The following is a 17,414-nucleotide window of genomic DNA, read 5'->3' on the forward strand; positions in this document are numbered from 1 at the left end:
AAGAGAGAGAAATATGTACCCAGATGCACGTATCACACCATCTCCGTTTGTTGTAGGGTTTTTAAATAATAATTCCTTTAATTTAAGTGAAATTCCTTGGAGAAAGCTTTAGAGTACAATGTAAATGGCTATGATTTATTTTAATTTTTTTCTACATAGAAAATATTTTGGTTTTTGAGAAATCTTTGATGTTCGTTTTTTATTTTGTTCAGTCCGATGATGACGAAAACTATAACTTTTATAATTGACTTATGTTCTCAATAAAACTACATCATTTTCTCAATATTATCGTTTTATTTGTTTTAAGGAAACACAATATTGTCTTAAATTTTGAAAGGCCAAAACAACGAATGTGCATTATTTTTGTGGAAAAAACATTACAAATTTCCAAAATTTCAACCATCAATTATTTTAATGTTTTATAAAAGTCAATTTTCAATAGTGGTTAGTTTCATAAATTGAAATTTCTTTTGAAATTGAAACACTGTGCCCAATGTTTAACGCATTTTTCTCAAAACATCAAATATTATACATATTCGTGATTTTGGCACCGGACCGACGATATTATATACCAGTGTTTAATGATATTCAGAGCTTTTAGTTTTGTATTTGTTACTGTATTTTCAAAATAATATGTTACCAACAAATTGTAGGTATTTCTATTCTTTTAAAAACCCGTTTTCGCTTAAGATTAATTCCTGCACTGTAAGTTAATGAACTTCCTAAAGATACTGCTTAAAACAAATTTTACAGTTCTACTGGTTTTCTCCAGTGTGTTCCCACAAATGATTTTTTAAATTTCCATCTTGAGTAAATTGCTTAGAACAAATTTCGCACTTGTAAGGCTTTTCTCCAGTGTGCCTCTTTACATGCCTTTTCAAATGCTCAACTCGACCAAATTGTTTAAAACAAATTTCGCACTTGTAAGGCTTTTCTCCAGTGTGTACCCTTAAATGCATTTTTAAATTTCCTGCTTCACTAAATTGCTTGAAACAAATTTCACACTTGTAAGGCTTTTCTCCAGTGTGTACCCTTAAATGCATTTTTAAATTCTCTGCTTCACTAAATTGCTTGTAACAAATTTCACACTTGTAAGGCTTTTCTCCAGTGTGTAACTTTAAATGTATTTTCAAATTTCCCTCTTGACCAAATTGCTTGAAACAAATTTCGCACTTGTAAGGCTTTTCTCCAGTGTGCACCCTTAAATGCATTTTTAAATTTCTTGCTTCACTAAATTGCTTAAAACAAATTTCACACTTGTAAGGCTTTTCTCCAGTGTGTACCCTTAAATGATTTTTCAAAGCTCCAGCTTAACTAAAATGTTAACAAAATGTGTACCCTTAAATGCATTTTTATATTTCCTGCTTTACTAAATTGCTTGAAACAAATTTCGTACTTGTAAGGCTTTTCTCCAGTGTGCACCCTTAAATGTATTTTTAAATTTCTTGCTTCACTAAATTGCTTAAAACAAATTTCACACTGTAAGGCTTTTCTCCAGTGTGCACCCTTAAATGCATTTTTAAATTTCTTGCTTCACTAAATTGCTTAAAACAAATTTCACACTTGTAAGGCTTTTCTCCAGTGTGTACCCTTAAATGTCTTTTTAAATCTTCATCTCGACTAAATTGTTTAAAACAAATTTCGCACTTGTAAGGCTTTTCTCCAGTGTGTACCCTTAAATGCATTTTTAAATTTCCTGCTTCACTAAATTGCTTGAAACACATTTCACACTTGTAAGGCTTTTCTCCAGTGTGTACCCTTAAATGATTTTTCAAAACCCCAGCTTGACTAAAATGTTTAAAACAAAGTTCGCACTTGTAAGGCTTTTCTTCAGTGTGTACCCTTAAATGCATTTTTAAATTTCCTGCTGTACTAAATTGCTTGAAACAAATTTCGCACTTGTAAGGCTTTTCTCTAGTGTGCACCCTTAAATGCATTTTTAAATTTCCTGCTTCACTAAATTGCTTGAAACACATTTCACACTTGTAAGGCTTTTCTCCAGTGTGTACCCTTAAATGATTTTTCAAAACCCCAGCTTGACTAAAATGTTTAAAACAAAGTTCGCACTTGTAAGGCTTTTCTTCAGTGTGTACCCTTAAATGCATTTTTAAATTTCCTGCTGTACTAAATTGCTTGAAACAAATTTCGCACTTGTACTTTTCTCCAGTGTGCACCCTTAAATGCATTTTTAAATTTCTTGCTTCACTAAATTGCTTAAAACAAATTTCACACTTGTAAGGCTTTTCTCCAGTGTGCAACCTTAAATGCATTTTTAAATTTCTTGCTTCACTAAATTGCTTAAAACAAATTTCACACTTGTAAGGCTTTTCTCCAGTGTGCACCCTTAAATGCCTTTTTAAATTTCCGTCTTTACTAAATTGCTTGAAACAAATTTCACACATGGAAGGCTTTTCTCCAGTGTGTACCTTTAAATGCGTTTTAAAATGTTCAACTCCACCATATTGTTTAAAACAAATTTCACACTTGTAAGGCTTTTCTCCAGTGTGTACCCTTAAATGCCTTTTTAAATCTCCATCTCGACTAAATTGCTTAGAACAAATTTCACACCTGTAAGGCTTTTCTCCAGTGTGTGTTGCTGACGATCTTTCGGATTTCGTTTTAATCTCGTTCTCACGCAACCCTAAAATAAAAAGCAAACTGTAAAACTGTTAAGGTAAGGGCTGTGGTAGATAAGGTAAATTTTCAATGATAAGTAGCTATTTTCGGAGAGAATAAAAGGACACATCTTTATTTTACATACACTCAGTATATTCTGATCTCTAATTCGGTTCTTTTCTAAAATGGCCAGGCTACACACTACGTCTTGCCTGAGAGCATGCCTGCAGAGACTCGTTTGTGCATGTAAGAGCGTGTGTATGGACGGCAAGACGGTATCACGTGCAGGCCTCTAAGCGCGGCCTGTACTCTCGTCGACATGCTGAAGATTTTACCTGTGCAGTTTTAGGTTCTATAGTTTTACTTGAACGTGTGGCCGGAAATTCAGTCCGTTCTTCAGTTCCGCAAACGTTTTCAAGGTGGATAGACCAAGACCAGACGAAATGAGCGACATAAGAAGTGTTTCAAAACAATTCTCAATTGAATTTCTAGACTTATACAAATCTTTGCCGGCATTATGGAAGGTGAAGAGTAGAGCATATTCCGACAGGAATAAGAAAAATGAAGTGAGTGATGAATTGAAAAATGAATGATCTTTAATTAATTTAACATATGAATGTATGTTTCTCCGCAGGAGTCCCTTTTTATTACACTTACTTCTACAGCGTCGTTGCTTGTTTGTTGCTTTTTTATTAATAAACAATACAATAACGCTTCCATCAAAACAATCTCTTCCGTGCTGCTTATCGTGTCGAGTTCTCGAAAGACTGAAGTTTGCGCAGTCCAGTTTTTACGCAGTATTAACGTGTAGACAACGTACGGTGTACCGTCTTTTTGTTCCTTCATACCTGCACAGTTTTGAACTGCACCGGCAAGACGTAGTGTTTAGCCAGGCTATAATATCAAAATGTTTTCTTACAATTACACATGAGCTGCTTGTTATCAAGTTCTTCAAGAATTAGCATCTTTCATATTTAGAAAAATAATGATAAAATAAATACTAACTCGAGATTATACAGTCTTAGTTCAATTCAATGTAATATTTGATATTACTCAATATTAATTTTATTAATCTTTCTAATACATACATAGAATATCTTATAGTTTCTCTCATTACACCACACTTTGCATACAGAAACAATTAATAAGCAAAATGTAGGTAATTCTAGAATAAACAAAGTAAAAACCACAATAGGAGAAAAGTTCAAGTGATGATAAAGGCTCATATAATTATATAGAGGGCGGCGTATTCTGCACCAGACGGATACGGTTCCTACACTTTATCTCTAAAAGTTTATTTTGGTCTGTTAATATTTTGTCGTCCAAACTCCTTGTTAATACGTCGCAAAACCCGGATTTTCAGGTATTTGTATAAATTGAGATAAAACTTCGTTATTTTATGACGTTTGAATAAACTTCTTTGAGAATATTGCTTAAAACAAATTTCACATTTCTACTGGCATTTCGTCATAAGCATTACGCCCTCTAGTGACTATTGTAGTAACCAAGCCAAGAGCCATTATTTATTTTTTTTTTTCACGTTGAAGGTATACTGTGTTTTTCAAGTTTTTTTAGTACTTTATTTTAGCTTTAAAAATGAATTACTATTGTTGTGTTCCCGTTATAATTCTTAGGTTAAAAGGAACCCAGAATTAAATTTCCATTTCTTCCCAAAATTAAAGAAAACCAACCAGACTGAAACAGGTGGTTTTGACATGCTTTTTTATAATTACAAATGCTGTATATGCTATTCCAGTACGTCGCATTTAGTATTGCACGAGTCCAGAATGTTTAATGCTGACAGGCGGTAATAGACCAAGAGGGAGCGCTGAAAAATCTATTTGAATTTACTAAAGCTAGATTTTTCACAGTTGATTACTGTGAGTGTGTAGAGAAACATACTGCGGTCGGTCAAGCGAAACGTAGAACAGGGGTTACTGAGAGGGTATCAAAGTTGCTTTCCTACGAAGGTAATTATTTCCATTTACTAAGGCTGAAAATCAGTACACACGTTCTAAATTAAATATAAATAAAAGTTATTTTAGTCGGTCAGCTGTATGACGGGACAGAGCCGGTCGGTCGGCCGCAATAGTCGATTGAGAAAATAAAGCATTTTGGCTTGCAATTTTTTCGTCCAGCATGGATTTACTTTAAATTTACTTTACATGGATTCCTTTAAATTAAGTGAAATTCCTTGGAGAAAGCTTTACTGTCTTCAAAAGAACATAATGCCATAAAAGTTCTTTACAAAGTAAACTTTACCGATGTTTTTATTGAAGTGGACTGCAAAAAAACACGAGACCGTATCAAACAAAGTTACAAAAGGCGTATCAAAATGACTTACCTATTAGCGAGGCAAAATGAAAGGACTTAGATAAAATGTGCAAGTATGTGAAAATGCCAAGAGGTTGCCACTATTTTTATGGCTCCTTAAAAAAATCAAACGGGGAGCGACAATCTACCGGAACCCGATATTGGTGAAGAATTCGATACTGAAGAAGATTGAACATTGTTTTATATCAGTTTTTAAGAAGAATAAATGGCTATGATTTATTTTAATTTTTTTTCTACATAGAAAATATTTTGTTTTTTGAGAAATCTTTGATGTTTCTTTTTTATTTTGTTCGGTCCGATGATGGCGAAAACTGTAACTTTTATAATTGACTTATGTTCTCAATAAAACTAGATCATTTTATCAATATATCGTTTGATTTGTTTTAACGAAACACAATTATCTCTTAAATTTTGAAAGGCCAAAACAACGAATGTGCATTATTTTTTTGGAAAAACATTACAAATTTCCAAAATTTCAGCCGTCAATTATTTTAATGTTTTATAAAAGTAAATTTCCAATAGTGGTTAGTTTCATAAATTGAAATTTCTATTTTTAACACTTTTCCCAATGCTTAACGCATTTTTCTCAAAACATCAATAATTATGCATATTCGTGATTTTGGCACCGGACCGACGAGAATTAATATATATGTATACACCGTTCTTAGACGTCAACGCCCTTCGGTAGGGATCTATGGGGGAGTATCACCGAGCTGCAAGCCCTTATCCCTTGCCGTACTACTCCCTCATAAGTCGATCAGATGCCCGCATATTCCACTCTAAGCGCCAGATTCATATTTAGAATTTTATACTGACGCGTTAGCCTTTTTGTTTTTCCGATGGCCTGGGCTGGGCTTGAACTCACATACCTCACGGCGAAGTGAAGTGTGGGTCAGCCGCTAGTCGCACTGAGCTATCCTATCGACCGATAATTAATATATACCAGTATTTAATTATATTCAGAGCTTTTCGTTTTGTATTTGTTACTGTATTTTCAAAATTATATGTTATCAACAAATTGTATTTCAATTTTTTTAAAAACCCGTCGTGGCCTGTGATTATCGTGATTCCTGCACTGTTAGTTAATAAATTTACTCAAGTTACTGCTTAAGGCCATCGGTACATAATTCGCAAATATTTTACGGCTATCCCTACTTTTTCTGTCTTTACACGGCAAATTACGTGCAGTAAAATTTACACTGGTATGGGTATGTAAACATTACTAGAATGTCATTCTACTTGACAATGTCATGATTAACTTTAAAGAGACGGCTTTTGAATGTTCTTGGATAACTGTTATTTGTATAATTGGAAATTATTAATTCAGTTAATGCGATAATTTTTTCACCAACTATGTATTCAGTGATTGTATTAATTTATATGTACAACAAAAACTAATACTCAATCGAGAAAATAGGAAAAGTGTTAGTGATTTTTTAATAATATATTGTTACTATGGAACGCTTACACTTATTTTGAACATTTTAACAACAAAATACTTGGGTCACAGAATATATCCTGATGTATTCTCTGCTTGGATCTTCCATAAATATTAAACAATAAATAACTTTTCATTAAGTTCACGTCTTAAATCAATCATTTATCAAATACACTATCAATATTATTTAATCAACAACTCAAAATATTCCCGATGCCAAGTCAAATATTTAAAACTATCACTGCCTTGTCATCATATTCTATTTGACTCAGTGCGTTGTATGACAAAGATAGCAAATGTTCGATTTGGAAAATATCACCACGGACATGGTGTCCATTTTTTATGTCCACAAATATTTTTAAAAAATTTAAACGCAGAATGAAAGACTAAATTATTATCGAGGGCCGAAAGTCCCTTAGAATAAATAAAAAGTTTCTTTTGAATGAGATATTTGAAATTAAAAAGCACACTACATTTTCTCTTAGCTTTTCACCTGTAACTTATTCAAATAAACATTATAGAAGTTTTCATAGACTTTCGGCCCTCGGTAAGAACGTAATCTTTCATTGTGCGTTTAAATTTTTCAAAAATATTTATTAGTTATCTCAGGATTCGAAAAAAATAAATCCCCATTTAAATAGCATTGCGGCTGAAAATACGTACCCATTCCCTTAAAACAAATTTTACAGTTCTACTGGTTTCCTCCTGTGTGTACCCTTAAATGCCTTTTTAAATGTTCACCTCGACTAAATTGCTTAGAACAAATTTCACACTTGTAAGGCTTTTCTCCAGTGTGTACCCTTAAATGCCTTTTTAAATCTCCTGCTTGACTACATTGTTTAGAACAAATCTCACACTTGTAAGGCTTTTCTCCAGTGTGTACCCTTAAATGCATTTTTAATTTTCCTTCTTGACTACATTGCTTAGAACAAATCTCACACTTGTAAGGCTTTTCTCCAGTGTGTACCCTTAAATGCCTTTTTAAATCTCCTGCTTGACTATATTGCTTAGAACAAATCTCACACTTGTAAGGCTTTTCTCCAGTGTGTACCCTTAAATGCATTTTTAATTTTCCTGCTTTACTAAACTGCTTGAAACAAATTTCGCACTTGTAAGGCTTTTCTCCACTATGGATTCTCAAATGCATTTTCAAATTTCCTTTTTGACTAAATTGCTTGAAACAAACTTCACACATGTAAGGCTTTTCTCCAGTGTGTACCTTTAAATGCCTTTTTAAATGTTGAACTTGACTAAATTGTTTAAAACAAATTTCACACTTGTAAGGCTTTTCTCCAGTGTGTACCCTTAAATGCCTTTTTAAATCTCCATCTCGACTAAATTGTTTAAAACAAATTTCACACTTGTAAGGCTTTTCTCCAGTGTGTACCCTTAAATGCCTTTTTAAATCTCTTGCTTGACTACATTGCTTAGAACAAATCTCACACTTGTAAGACTTTTTTCCAGTGTGTGTTGCCGACGATCTTTCGGATTTCGTTTTAATCTCGTTATCACGTAACCCTAAAATAAAAAGCAAACTGTAAAACTGTTAAGGTAAGGGCTGTGGTAGATAAGGTAAATTTTCAATGGTAAGTAGCTATTTTAGGGGAGAAAAAAAGAACAAATCTTTATTTTACATACACTCGGTATATTCTTATCTCTAATTCTGTTTTTTACTAAAATGTCCAGGATACACACTACGTCTTGCCTGAGAGCATGCCTGCAGAGACTCGTTTGTGCATGTAAAATCGTGTGTATTGACGGCAAGACGGTATCGCGTGCAAGCCTCTAAGCGCGGCCTGTACTCTCGTCGACATGCTGAAGATTTTACCTGTGCAGTTTTAGGTTCTATAGTTTTACTTGAACGTGTGGCCGGAAATTCAGTCCGTTCTTCAGTTCCGCAAACGTTTTCAAGGTGTATAGACCAAGACCAGACGAAATGAGCGACATAAGAAGTGTTTCAAAACAATTCTCAATTGAATTTCTAGACTTATACAAATCTTTGCCGGCATTATGGAAGGTGAAGAGTAGAGTATATTCCGACAGGAATAAGAAAAATGACGTGATTGATGAATTGAAAAATGAATGATCTTTAATTAATTTAACATATGAATGTATGTTTCTCCGCAGGAGCCCCTTTTTACCACACTTACTTCTACAGCGTCGTTGCTTGTTTGTTGCTTTTTTATTAATAAACAATTCAATAACGCTTCCATTAAAACAACCTCTTCCGTGCTGCTTATCGTGTCGAGTTCTCGAAAGACTGAAGTTTGCGCAGTCCAGTTTTTACGCAGTCTTAACGTGTAGACAACGTACGGTGTACCGTCTTTTTGTTCCGTCATACCTGCACAGTTTTGAACTGCACCGGCAAGACGTAGTGTTTAGCCAGGCTATAATATCAAAATGTTTTCTTACAATTACACATGAGCTGCTTGTTATCAAATTCTTCAAGAATTAGCATCTTTCATATTTAGAAAAATAATGGTACAATAATTACTAACTCGAGATTATACAGTCTTAGTCCAATTCAATATAATATTTGATATTACTCAATATTAATTTTATTAATCTTTCTAATACATACATAGAATATCTCATAGTTTCTCTCATTACACCACACTTTGCATACAGAAACAACAATTAATAAGCAAAATATAGGTAATTCTAGAATAAACAAAGTAAAAACCACAATAGAAGAAAAGTTCAAGTAATGATAAAGGCTCATATAATCATATAGAGGGCGGCGTATTCTGCACCAGCCGGATACGGTTCCTACACTTTATCTCTAAAAGTTTATTTTGGTCTGTTAATATGTTGTCGTCCAAACTCCTTGTTAATACGTCGCAAAACCCGGATTTTCAGGTATTTGTATAAATTGAGATAAAACTTCGTTATTTTATGACGTTTGAATATTCTTTGAGAATATTGCTTAAAAAACTTCACACTTCTATTGGCATTTCGTCATAAGCATTACGCCCTCTAGTGACTATTGTAGTAACCAAGCTAAGAGCCATTATTTATTTTTTTACGTTGAAGGTATACTGTGTTTTTCAAGTTTTTTTAGTACTTTATTTTAGCTTTAAAAATGAATTACTATTGTTGTGTTCCCGTTGTAATTCTTAGGTTAAAAGGAACCCAGAATTAAATTTCCATTTCTTCCCAAAATCAAATAAAACGAACCAGACTGAAACAGGTGGTTTTGACATGCTTTTTTATAATTACAAATGCTGTATATGCTATTCCAGTACGTCGCCTTTAGTACTGCAAGAGTCCAGAATGTTTAATGCTGACGGGCGGTAATAGACCAAGAGGGAGCGCTGAAAAATCTATTTGAATTTCCTAAAGCTAGATTTTTCACAGTTGATTACTGTGAGTGTGTAGAGAAACATACTGCGGTCGGTCAAGCGAAACGTAGAACAGGGGTTACTGAGAGGGTTCAAAGTTGCTTTCCTACGAAGGTAATTATTTCCATTTACTTAGGCTGAAAATCAGTACACACGTTCTAAATTAAATATAAATAAAAGTTGGTAAATAAAAAGTATATAAATAAAAATGCCAAGAAGCTGCCACTATTTTTATGGCTCCTTAAAAAAATCAAACGGGGAGCGACAATCTACCGGAACCCGATATTGGTGAAGAATTTGATACTGAAGAAGATTGAACGACATTGTTTTATATCAGTTTTTAAGAAGATTAAATGGCTATGATTTATTTTAATTTTTTTTCTACATAGAAAATATTTTGTTTTCTGAGAAATCTTTGATGTTTCTTTTTTATTTTGTTCGGTCCGATGATGGCGAAAACTGTAACTTTTATAATTGACTTATGTTCTCAATAAAACTAGATCATTTTATCAATATATCGTTTGATTTGTTTTAATGAAACACAATTATCTCTTAAATTTTGAAAGGCCAAAACAACGAATGTGCATAATTTTTTTGGAAAAACATTACAAATTTCCAAAATTTCAGCCGTCAATTATTTTAATGTTTTATAAAAGTAAATTTCCAATAGTGGTTAGTTTCATAAATTGAAATTTCTATTTTTAACACTTTTCCCAATGCTTAACGCATTTTTCTCAAAACATCAATAATTATGCATATTCGTGATTTTGGCACCGGACCGACGATAATTAATATATATGTATACACCGTTCTTAGGCGTGAACGCACTTCGGTAGGGATCTATGGGGGAGTATCCCCGAGCCGCAAGCCCTTATCCCTTGTCGTACTACTCCCTCATAGGTCGATCAGATGCCCGCATATTCCACTCTAAGCGCCAGATTCCTATTTAGAATTTAATACTGACGCGTTAGCCTTTTTGTTTTTCCGATGGCCTGGGCTGGGCTTGAACTCACATACCTCACGGCGAAGTGAAGTGTGGGTCAGCCGCGTCAGCCGCTAGTCGCACTGAGCTATCCGATCGACCGATAATTAATATATACCAGTATTTAATTATATTCAGAGCTTTTAGTTTTGTATTTGTTACTGTATTTTCAAAATTATAAATATGTTATCAACAAATTGTATTTCAATTTTTTAAAAAACCCGTCGTCGCCTGTGATTATCGTGATTCCTGCACTGTTAGTTAATAAACTTCCTCAAGTTACTGTTTAAGGCCATCGGTACATAATTCGCAAATATTTTACGGCTATCCCTACTTTTTCTGTCTTTACACGGCAAATTACGTGCAGTAAAATTTACACTGGTATGGGTATGTAAACATTACTAGAATTTCATTCTACTTGACAATGTCATGATTGACTTTAAAGAGACGGCTTTTGAATGTTCTTGGATAACTGTTATTTGTATAATTGGAAATTATTAATTCAGTTAATGCGATAATTTTTTCACTAACTATGTATTCAGTGATTGTAATAATTTATATTTACAACAAAAACTAATACTCAATCGAGAAAATAGGAAAAGTGTTAGTGATTTTTTAATAATATATTGTTACTATGGAACGCTTACAATTATTTTGAACATCTTTAACAACAAAATACTTGGGTCACAGAATATATCCTGATGTATTCTCTGCTTGGATCTTCCATAAATATTAAACAATAAATAACTTTTTATTAAGTTCACGTCTTCAATCAATCATTTAACAAATACACTATCAATATAATTTAATCAACAACTCAAAATATTCCCGATGCCAAGTCAAATATTTAAAACTATCACTGTCTTGTCATCATATTCTATTTGACTCAGTGCGTTGTATGACAAAGATAGCAAATGTTCGATTTGGAAAATATCACCACGGACATGGTGTCCATTTTTTTTATGCCCACAAATATTTTTAAAAAATTTAAACGCAGAATGAAAGACTAAATTATTATCGAGGGCCGAAAGTCCCTTAGAATAAATAAAAAGTTTCTTTTGAATGAGATATTTCAAATTAAAAAGCACACTACATTTTCTCTTAGCTTTTCACCTGTAACTTATTCAAATAAACATTATAGAAGTTTTCAGGGACTTTCGGCCCTCGGTAAGAACGTAATCTTTCATTCTGCGTTTAAATTTTTCAAAAATACTTATTAGTTATCTCAGGATTCGAAAAAAATAAATCCCCATTTAAATAGCATTACAGCTGAAAATACGTACCCATTCCCTTAAAACAAATTTTACAGTTCTACTGGTTTCCTCCTGTGTGTACCCTTAAATGCCTTTTTAAATGTTCACCTCGACTAAATTGCTTAGAACAAATTTCACACTTGTAAGGCTTTTCTCCAGTGTGTACCCTTAAATGCCTTTTTAAATCTCCTGCTTGACTACATTGTTTAGAACAAATCTCACACTTGTAAGGCTTTTCTCCAGTGTGTACCCTTAAATGCATTTTTAATTTTCCTGCTTTACTAAACTGCTTGAAACAAATTTCGCACTTGTAAGGCTTTTCTCCACTGTGGATTCTCAAATGCATTTTCAAATTTCCTTTTTGACTAAATTGCTTGAAACAAACTTCACACATGTAAGGCTTTTCTCCAGTGTGTACCTTTAAATGCCTTTTTAAATGTTGAACTTGACTAAATTGTTTAAAACAAATTTCACACTTGTAAGGCTTTTCTCCAGTGTGTACCCTTAAATGCCTTTTTAAATCTCTTGCTTGACTACATTGCTTAGAACAAATCTCACACTTGTAAGACTTTTTTCCAGTGTGTGTTGCCGACGATCTTTCGGATTTCGTTTTAATCTCGTTATCACGTAACCCTAAAATAAAAAGCAAACTGTAAAACTGTTAAGGTAAGGGCTGTGGTAGATAAGGTAAATTTTCAATGGTAAGTAGCTATTTTAGGGGAGAATAAAAGAACACATCTTTATTTTACATACACTCGGTATATTCTGATCTCTAATTCTGTTCTTTACTAAAATGTCCAGGCTACACACTACGTCTTGCCCGAGAGCATGCCTGCAGAGACTCGTTTGTGCATGTAAAATCGTGTGTATGGACGGCAAGACGGTATCGCGTGCAAGCCTCTAAGCGCGGCCTGTACTCTCGTCGACATGCTGAAGATTTTACCTGTGCAGTTTTAGGTTCTATAGTTTTACTTGAACGTGTGGCCGGAAATTCAGTCCGTTCTTCAGTTCCGCAAACGTTTTTAAGGTGGATAGACCAAGACCAGACGAAATGAGCGACATAAGAAGTGTTTCAAAACAATTCTCAATTGAATTTCTAGACTTATACAAATCTTTGCCGGCATTAAGGAAGGTGAAGAGTAGAGCATATTCCGACAGGAATAAGAAAAATGAAGTGATTGATGAATTGAAAAATGAATGATCTTTAATTAATTTAACATATGAATGTATGTTTCTCCGCAGGAGCCCCTTTTTACTACACTTACTTCTACAGCGTCGTTGCTTGTTTGTTGCTTTTTTATTAATAAACAATACAATAACGCTTCCACTAAAACAACCTCTTCCGTGCTGCTTATCGTGTCGAGTTCTCGAAAGACTGAAGTTTGCGCAGTCCAGTTTTTACGCAGTCTTAACGTGTAGACAACGTACGGTGTACCGTCTTTTTGTTCCGTCATACCTGCACAGTTTTGAACTGCACAGGCAAGACGAAGTGTTTAGCCAGGCTATAATATCAAAATGTTTTCTTACAATTACACATGAGCTGCTTGTTATCAAGTTCTTCAAGAATTAGCATCTTTCATATTTAGAAAAATAATGATACAATAAATACTAACTCGAGATTATACAGTCTTAGTTCAATTCAATGTAATATTTGATATTACTCAATATTAATTTTATTAATCTTTCTAATACATACATAGAATATCTTATAGTTTCCCTCATTACACCACACTTTGCATACAGAAACAACAATTAATAAGCAAAATGTAGGTACATAATTCTAGAATAAACAAAGTAAAAACCACAATAGGAGAAAAGTTCAAGTGATGATAAAGGCTCATATAATTATATAGAGGGCGGCGTATTCTGCACCAGACGGATACGGTTCCTACACTTTATCTCTAAAAGTTTATTTTGGTCTGTTAATATTTTGTCGTCCAAACTCCTTGTTAATACGTCGCAAAACCCGGATTTTCAGGTATTTGTATAAATTGAGATAAAACTTCGTTATTTTATGACGTTTGAATAAACGTCCTTGAGAATATTGCTTAAAACAAATTTCACACTTCTATTGGCATTTCGTCATAAGCATTACGCCCTCTAGTGACTATTGTAGTAACCAAGCTAAGAGCCATTATTTATTTTTTTTTCACGTTGAAGGTATACTGTGTTTTTTCAAGTTTTTTTAGTACTTTATTTTAGCTTTAAAAATGAATTACTATTGTTGTGTTCCCGTTGTAATTCTTAGGTTAAAAGGAACCCAGAATTAAATTTCCATTTCTTCCCAAAATCAAAGAAAACGAACCAGACTGAAACAGGTGGTTTTGACATGCTTTTTTATAATTACAAATGCTGTATATGCTATTCCAGTACGTCGCCTTTAGTACTGCAAGAGTCCAGAATGTTTAATGCTGACGGGCGGTAATAGACCAAGAGAGAGCGCTGAAAAATCTATTTGAATTTACTAAAGCTAGATTTTTCACAGTTGATTACTGTGAGTGTGTAGAGAAACATACTGCGGTCGGTCAAGCGAAACGTAGAACAGGGGTTACTGAGAGGGTATCAAAGTTGCTTTCCTACGAAGGTAATTATTTCCATTTATTAAGGCTGAAAATCAGTACACACGTTCTAAATTAAATATAAATAAAAGTTATTATAGTCGGTCAGCTGTATGACGGGACAGAGCAGGTCGGTCGGCCGCAATAGTCGATTGAGGAAATAAAGCATTTTGGCTCGCAATTTTTTCGTCCAGCATGGATTTACTTTAAATTTACTTTACATGGATTCCTTTAAATTAAGTGAAATTCCTTGGAGAAAGCTTTACTGTCTTCAAAAGAAAATAATGCCATAAAAGTTCTTTACAAAGTAAACTTTACCGATGTTTTTATTGAAGTGGACTGCAAAAAAACACGAGACCGTGTCAAACAGAGTTACAAAAGGCGTATCAAAATGACTTACCTATTAGCGAGGCAAAATGAAAGGACTTAGATAAAATGTGCAAGTATGTGAAAATGCCAAGAGGTTGCCACTATTTTTATGGCTCCTTAAAAAAATCAAACGGGGAGCGACAATCTACCGGAACCCGATATTGGTGAAGAATTCGATACTGAAGAAGATTGAACGACATTGTTTTATATCAGTTTTTAAGAAGAGTAAATGGCTATGATTTATTTTAATTTTTTTTCTACATAGAAAATATTTTGTTTTTTGAGAAATCTTTGATGTTTCTTTTTTATTTTGTTCGGTCCGATGATGGCGAAAACTGTAACTTTTATAATTGACTTATGTTCTCAATAAAACTAGATCATTTTATCAATATATCGTTTGATTTGTTTTAACGAAACACAATTATCTCTTAAATTTTGAAAGGCCAAAACAACGAATGTGCATTATTTTTTTTGAAAAACATTAAAAATTTCCAAAATTTCAGCCGTCAATTTGTTTTATAAAAGTAAATTTCCAAAAGTGGTTAGTTTCATAAATTGAAATTTCTATTTTTAACACTTTTCCCAATGCTTAACGCATTTTTCTCAAAACATCAATAATTATGCATATTCGTGATTTTGGCACCGGACCGACGATAATTAATATATATGTATACACCGTTCCTAGGCGTCAACGCCCTTCGGTAGGGATCTATGGGGAGTATCACCGAACCGCAAGCCCTTATCCCTTGCCGTATTACTCCCTCATAGGTCGATCAGATGCCCGCATGTTCCACTCTAAGCGCCAGATTCATATTTAGAATTTTATACTGACGCGTTAGCCTTTTTGTTTTTCCGATGGCCTGGGCTGGGCTTGAACTCACATACCTCACGGCGAAGTGAAGTGTGGGTCAGCCGCGTCAGCCTCTAGTCGTACTGAGCTATCCGATCGACCGATAATTAATATATACCAGTATTTAATTATATTCAGAGCTTTTAGTTTTGTATTTGTTACTGTATTTTCAAAATTATAAATATGTTATCAACAAACTGTATTTCAATTTTTTTAAAAACCCGTCGTCGCCTGTGATTATCGTAATTCCTGCACTGTTAGTTAATAAACTTCCTCAAGTTACTGCTTAAGGCCATCGGTACATAATTCGCAAATATTTTACGGCTATCCCTACTTTTTCTGTCTTTACACGGCAAATTACGTGCAGTAAAATTTACACTGGTATGGGTATGTAAACATTACTAGAATGTCATTCTACTTGATAATGTCATGATTAACTTAAAGAGACGGCTTTTAAAGGTTCTTGGATAACTGTTATTTGTATAATTGGAAATTATTAATTCAGTTAATGCGATAATTTTTTCACCAACTATGTATTCAGTGATTGTAATAATTTATATGTACGTACAACAAAAACTAATACTCAATCGAGAAAAGAGGAAAAGTGTTAAAGTGATTTTTTAATAATATATTGTTACTATGGAACGCTTACAATTATTTTGAACATCTTTAACAACAAAATACTTGGGTAACAGAATATATCTTCCATAAATATTAAACAATAACTTTTCATTAAGTTCACGTCTTAAATCAATCATTTATCAAATACACTATCAATATTATTTAATCAACAACTCAAAATATTCCCGATGCCAAGTCAAATATTTAAAACTATCACTGCCTTGTCATCATATTCTATTTGACTCAGTGCGTTGTATGACAAAGATAGCAAATGTTCGATTTGGAAAATATCACCACGGACATGGTGTCCATTTTTTATGTCCACAAATATTTTTAAAAAATTTAAACGCAGAATGAAAGACTAAATTATTATGGAGGGCCGAAAGTCCCTTAGAATAAATAAAAAGTTTCTTTTGAATGAGATATTTGAAATTAAAAAGCACACTACATTTTCTCTTAGCTTTTCACCTGTAACTTATTCAAATAAACATTATAGAAGTTTTCATAGACTTTCGGCCCTCGGTAAGAACGTAATCTTTCATTCTGCGTTTAAATTTTTCAAAAATACTTTTTAGTTATCTCAGGATTCGAAAAAAATAAATCCCCATTTAAATAGCATTGCAGCTGAAAATACGTACCCATTCCCTTAAAACAAATTTTACAGTTCTACTGGTTTCCTCCTGTGTGTACCCTTAAATGCCTTTTTAAATGTTCACCTCGACTAAATTGCTTAGAACAAATTTCACACTGGTAAGGCTTTTCTCCAGTGTGTACCCTTAAATGCCTTTTTAAATCTCCTGCTTGACTACACTGTTTAAAACAAATCTCACACTTGTAAGGCTTTTCTCCAGTGTGTACCCTTAAATGCATTTTTAATTTTCCTGCTTCACTAAACTGCTTGAAACAAATTTCTCACTTGTAAGGCTTTTCTCCACTGTGGATTCTCAAATGCATTTTCAAATTTCCTTTTTGACTAAATTGCTTGAAACAAACTTCACACATGTAAGGCTTTTCTCCAGTGTGTACCTTTAAATGCGTTTTAAAATGTTGAA

General features: G+C 33.4%; 1 protein-coding gene and 1 pseudogene across 1 annotated transcript; both read right to left on the reverse strand.

Moving 5' to 3' along the window:
* Positions 1-284: 284 nt before the first annotated feature.
* Positions 285-1,293, reverse strand: LOC126881933 (protein krueppel-like). Its single transcript, XM_050646671.1, has 2 exons — positions 1,200-1,293; positions 285-1,115 (listed from the first exon to the last, which is right to left on the reverse strand). Exons 1-2 carry the CDS (start codon positions 1,209-1,211, stop codon positions 756-758), a joined length of 372 nt encoding a protein of 123 aa, XP_050502628.1. The 5' UTR covers positions 1,212-1,293; the 3' UTR covers positions 285-755.
* A 19-nt stretch (positions 1,294-1,312) lies between these two features.
* Positions 1,313-17,277, reverse strand: LOC126881923 (zinc finger protein 721-like; annotated as a pseudogene).
* Between the last annotated feature and the right edge of the window lie 137 nt (positions 17,278-17,414).

Source organism: Diabrotica virgifera, chromosome 3 (genome assembly GCF_917563875.1).
Source record: "Diabrotica virgifera virgifera chromosome 3, PGI_DIABVI_V3a".
NCBI classification, from domain to species: Eukaryota; Metazoa; Arthropoda; class Insecta; order Coleoptera; family Chrysomelidae; genus Diabrotica; species Diabrotica virgifera.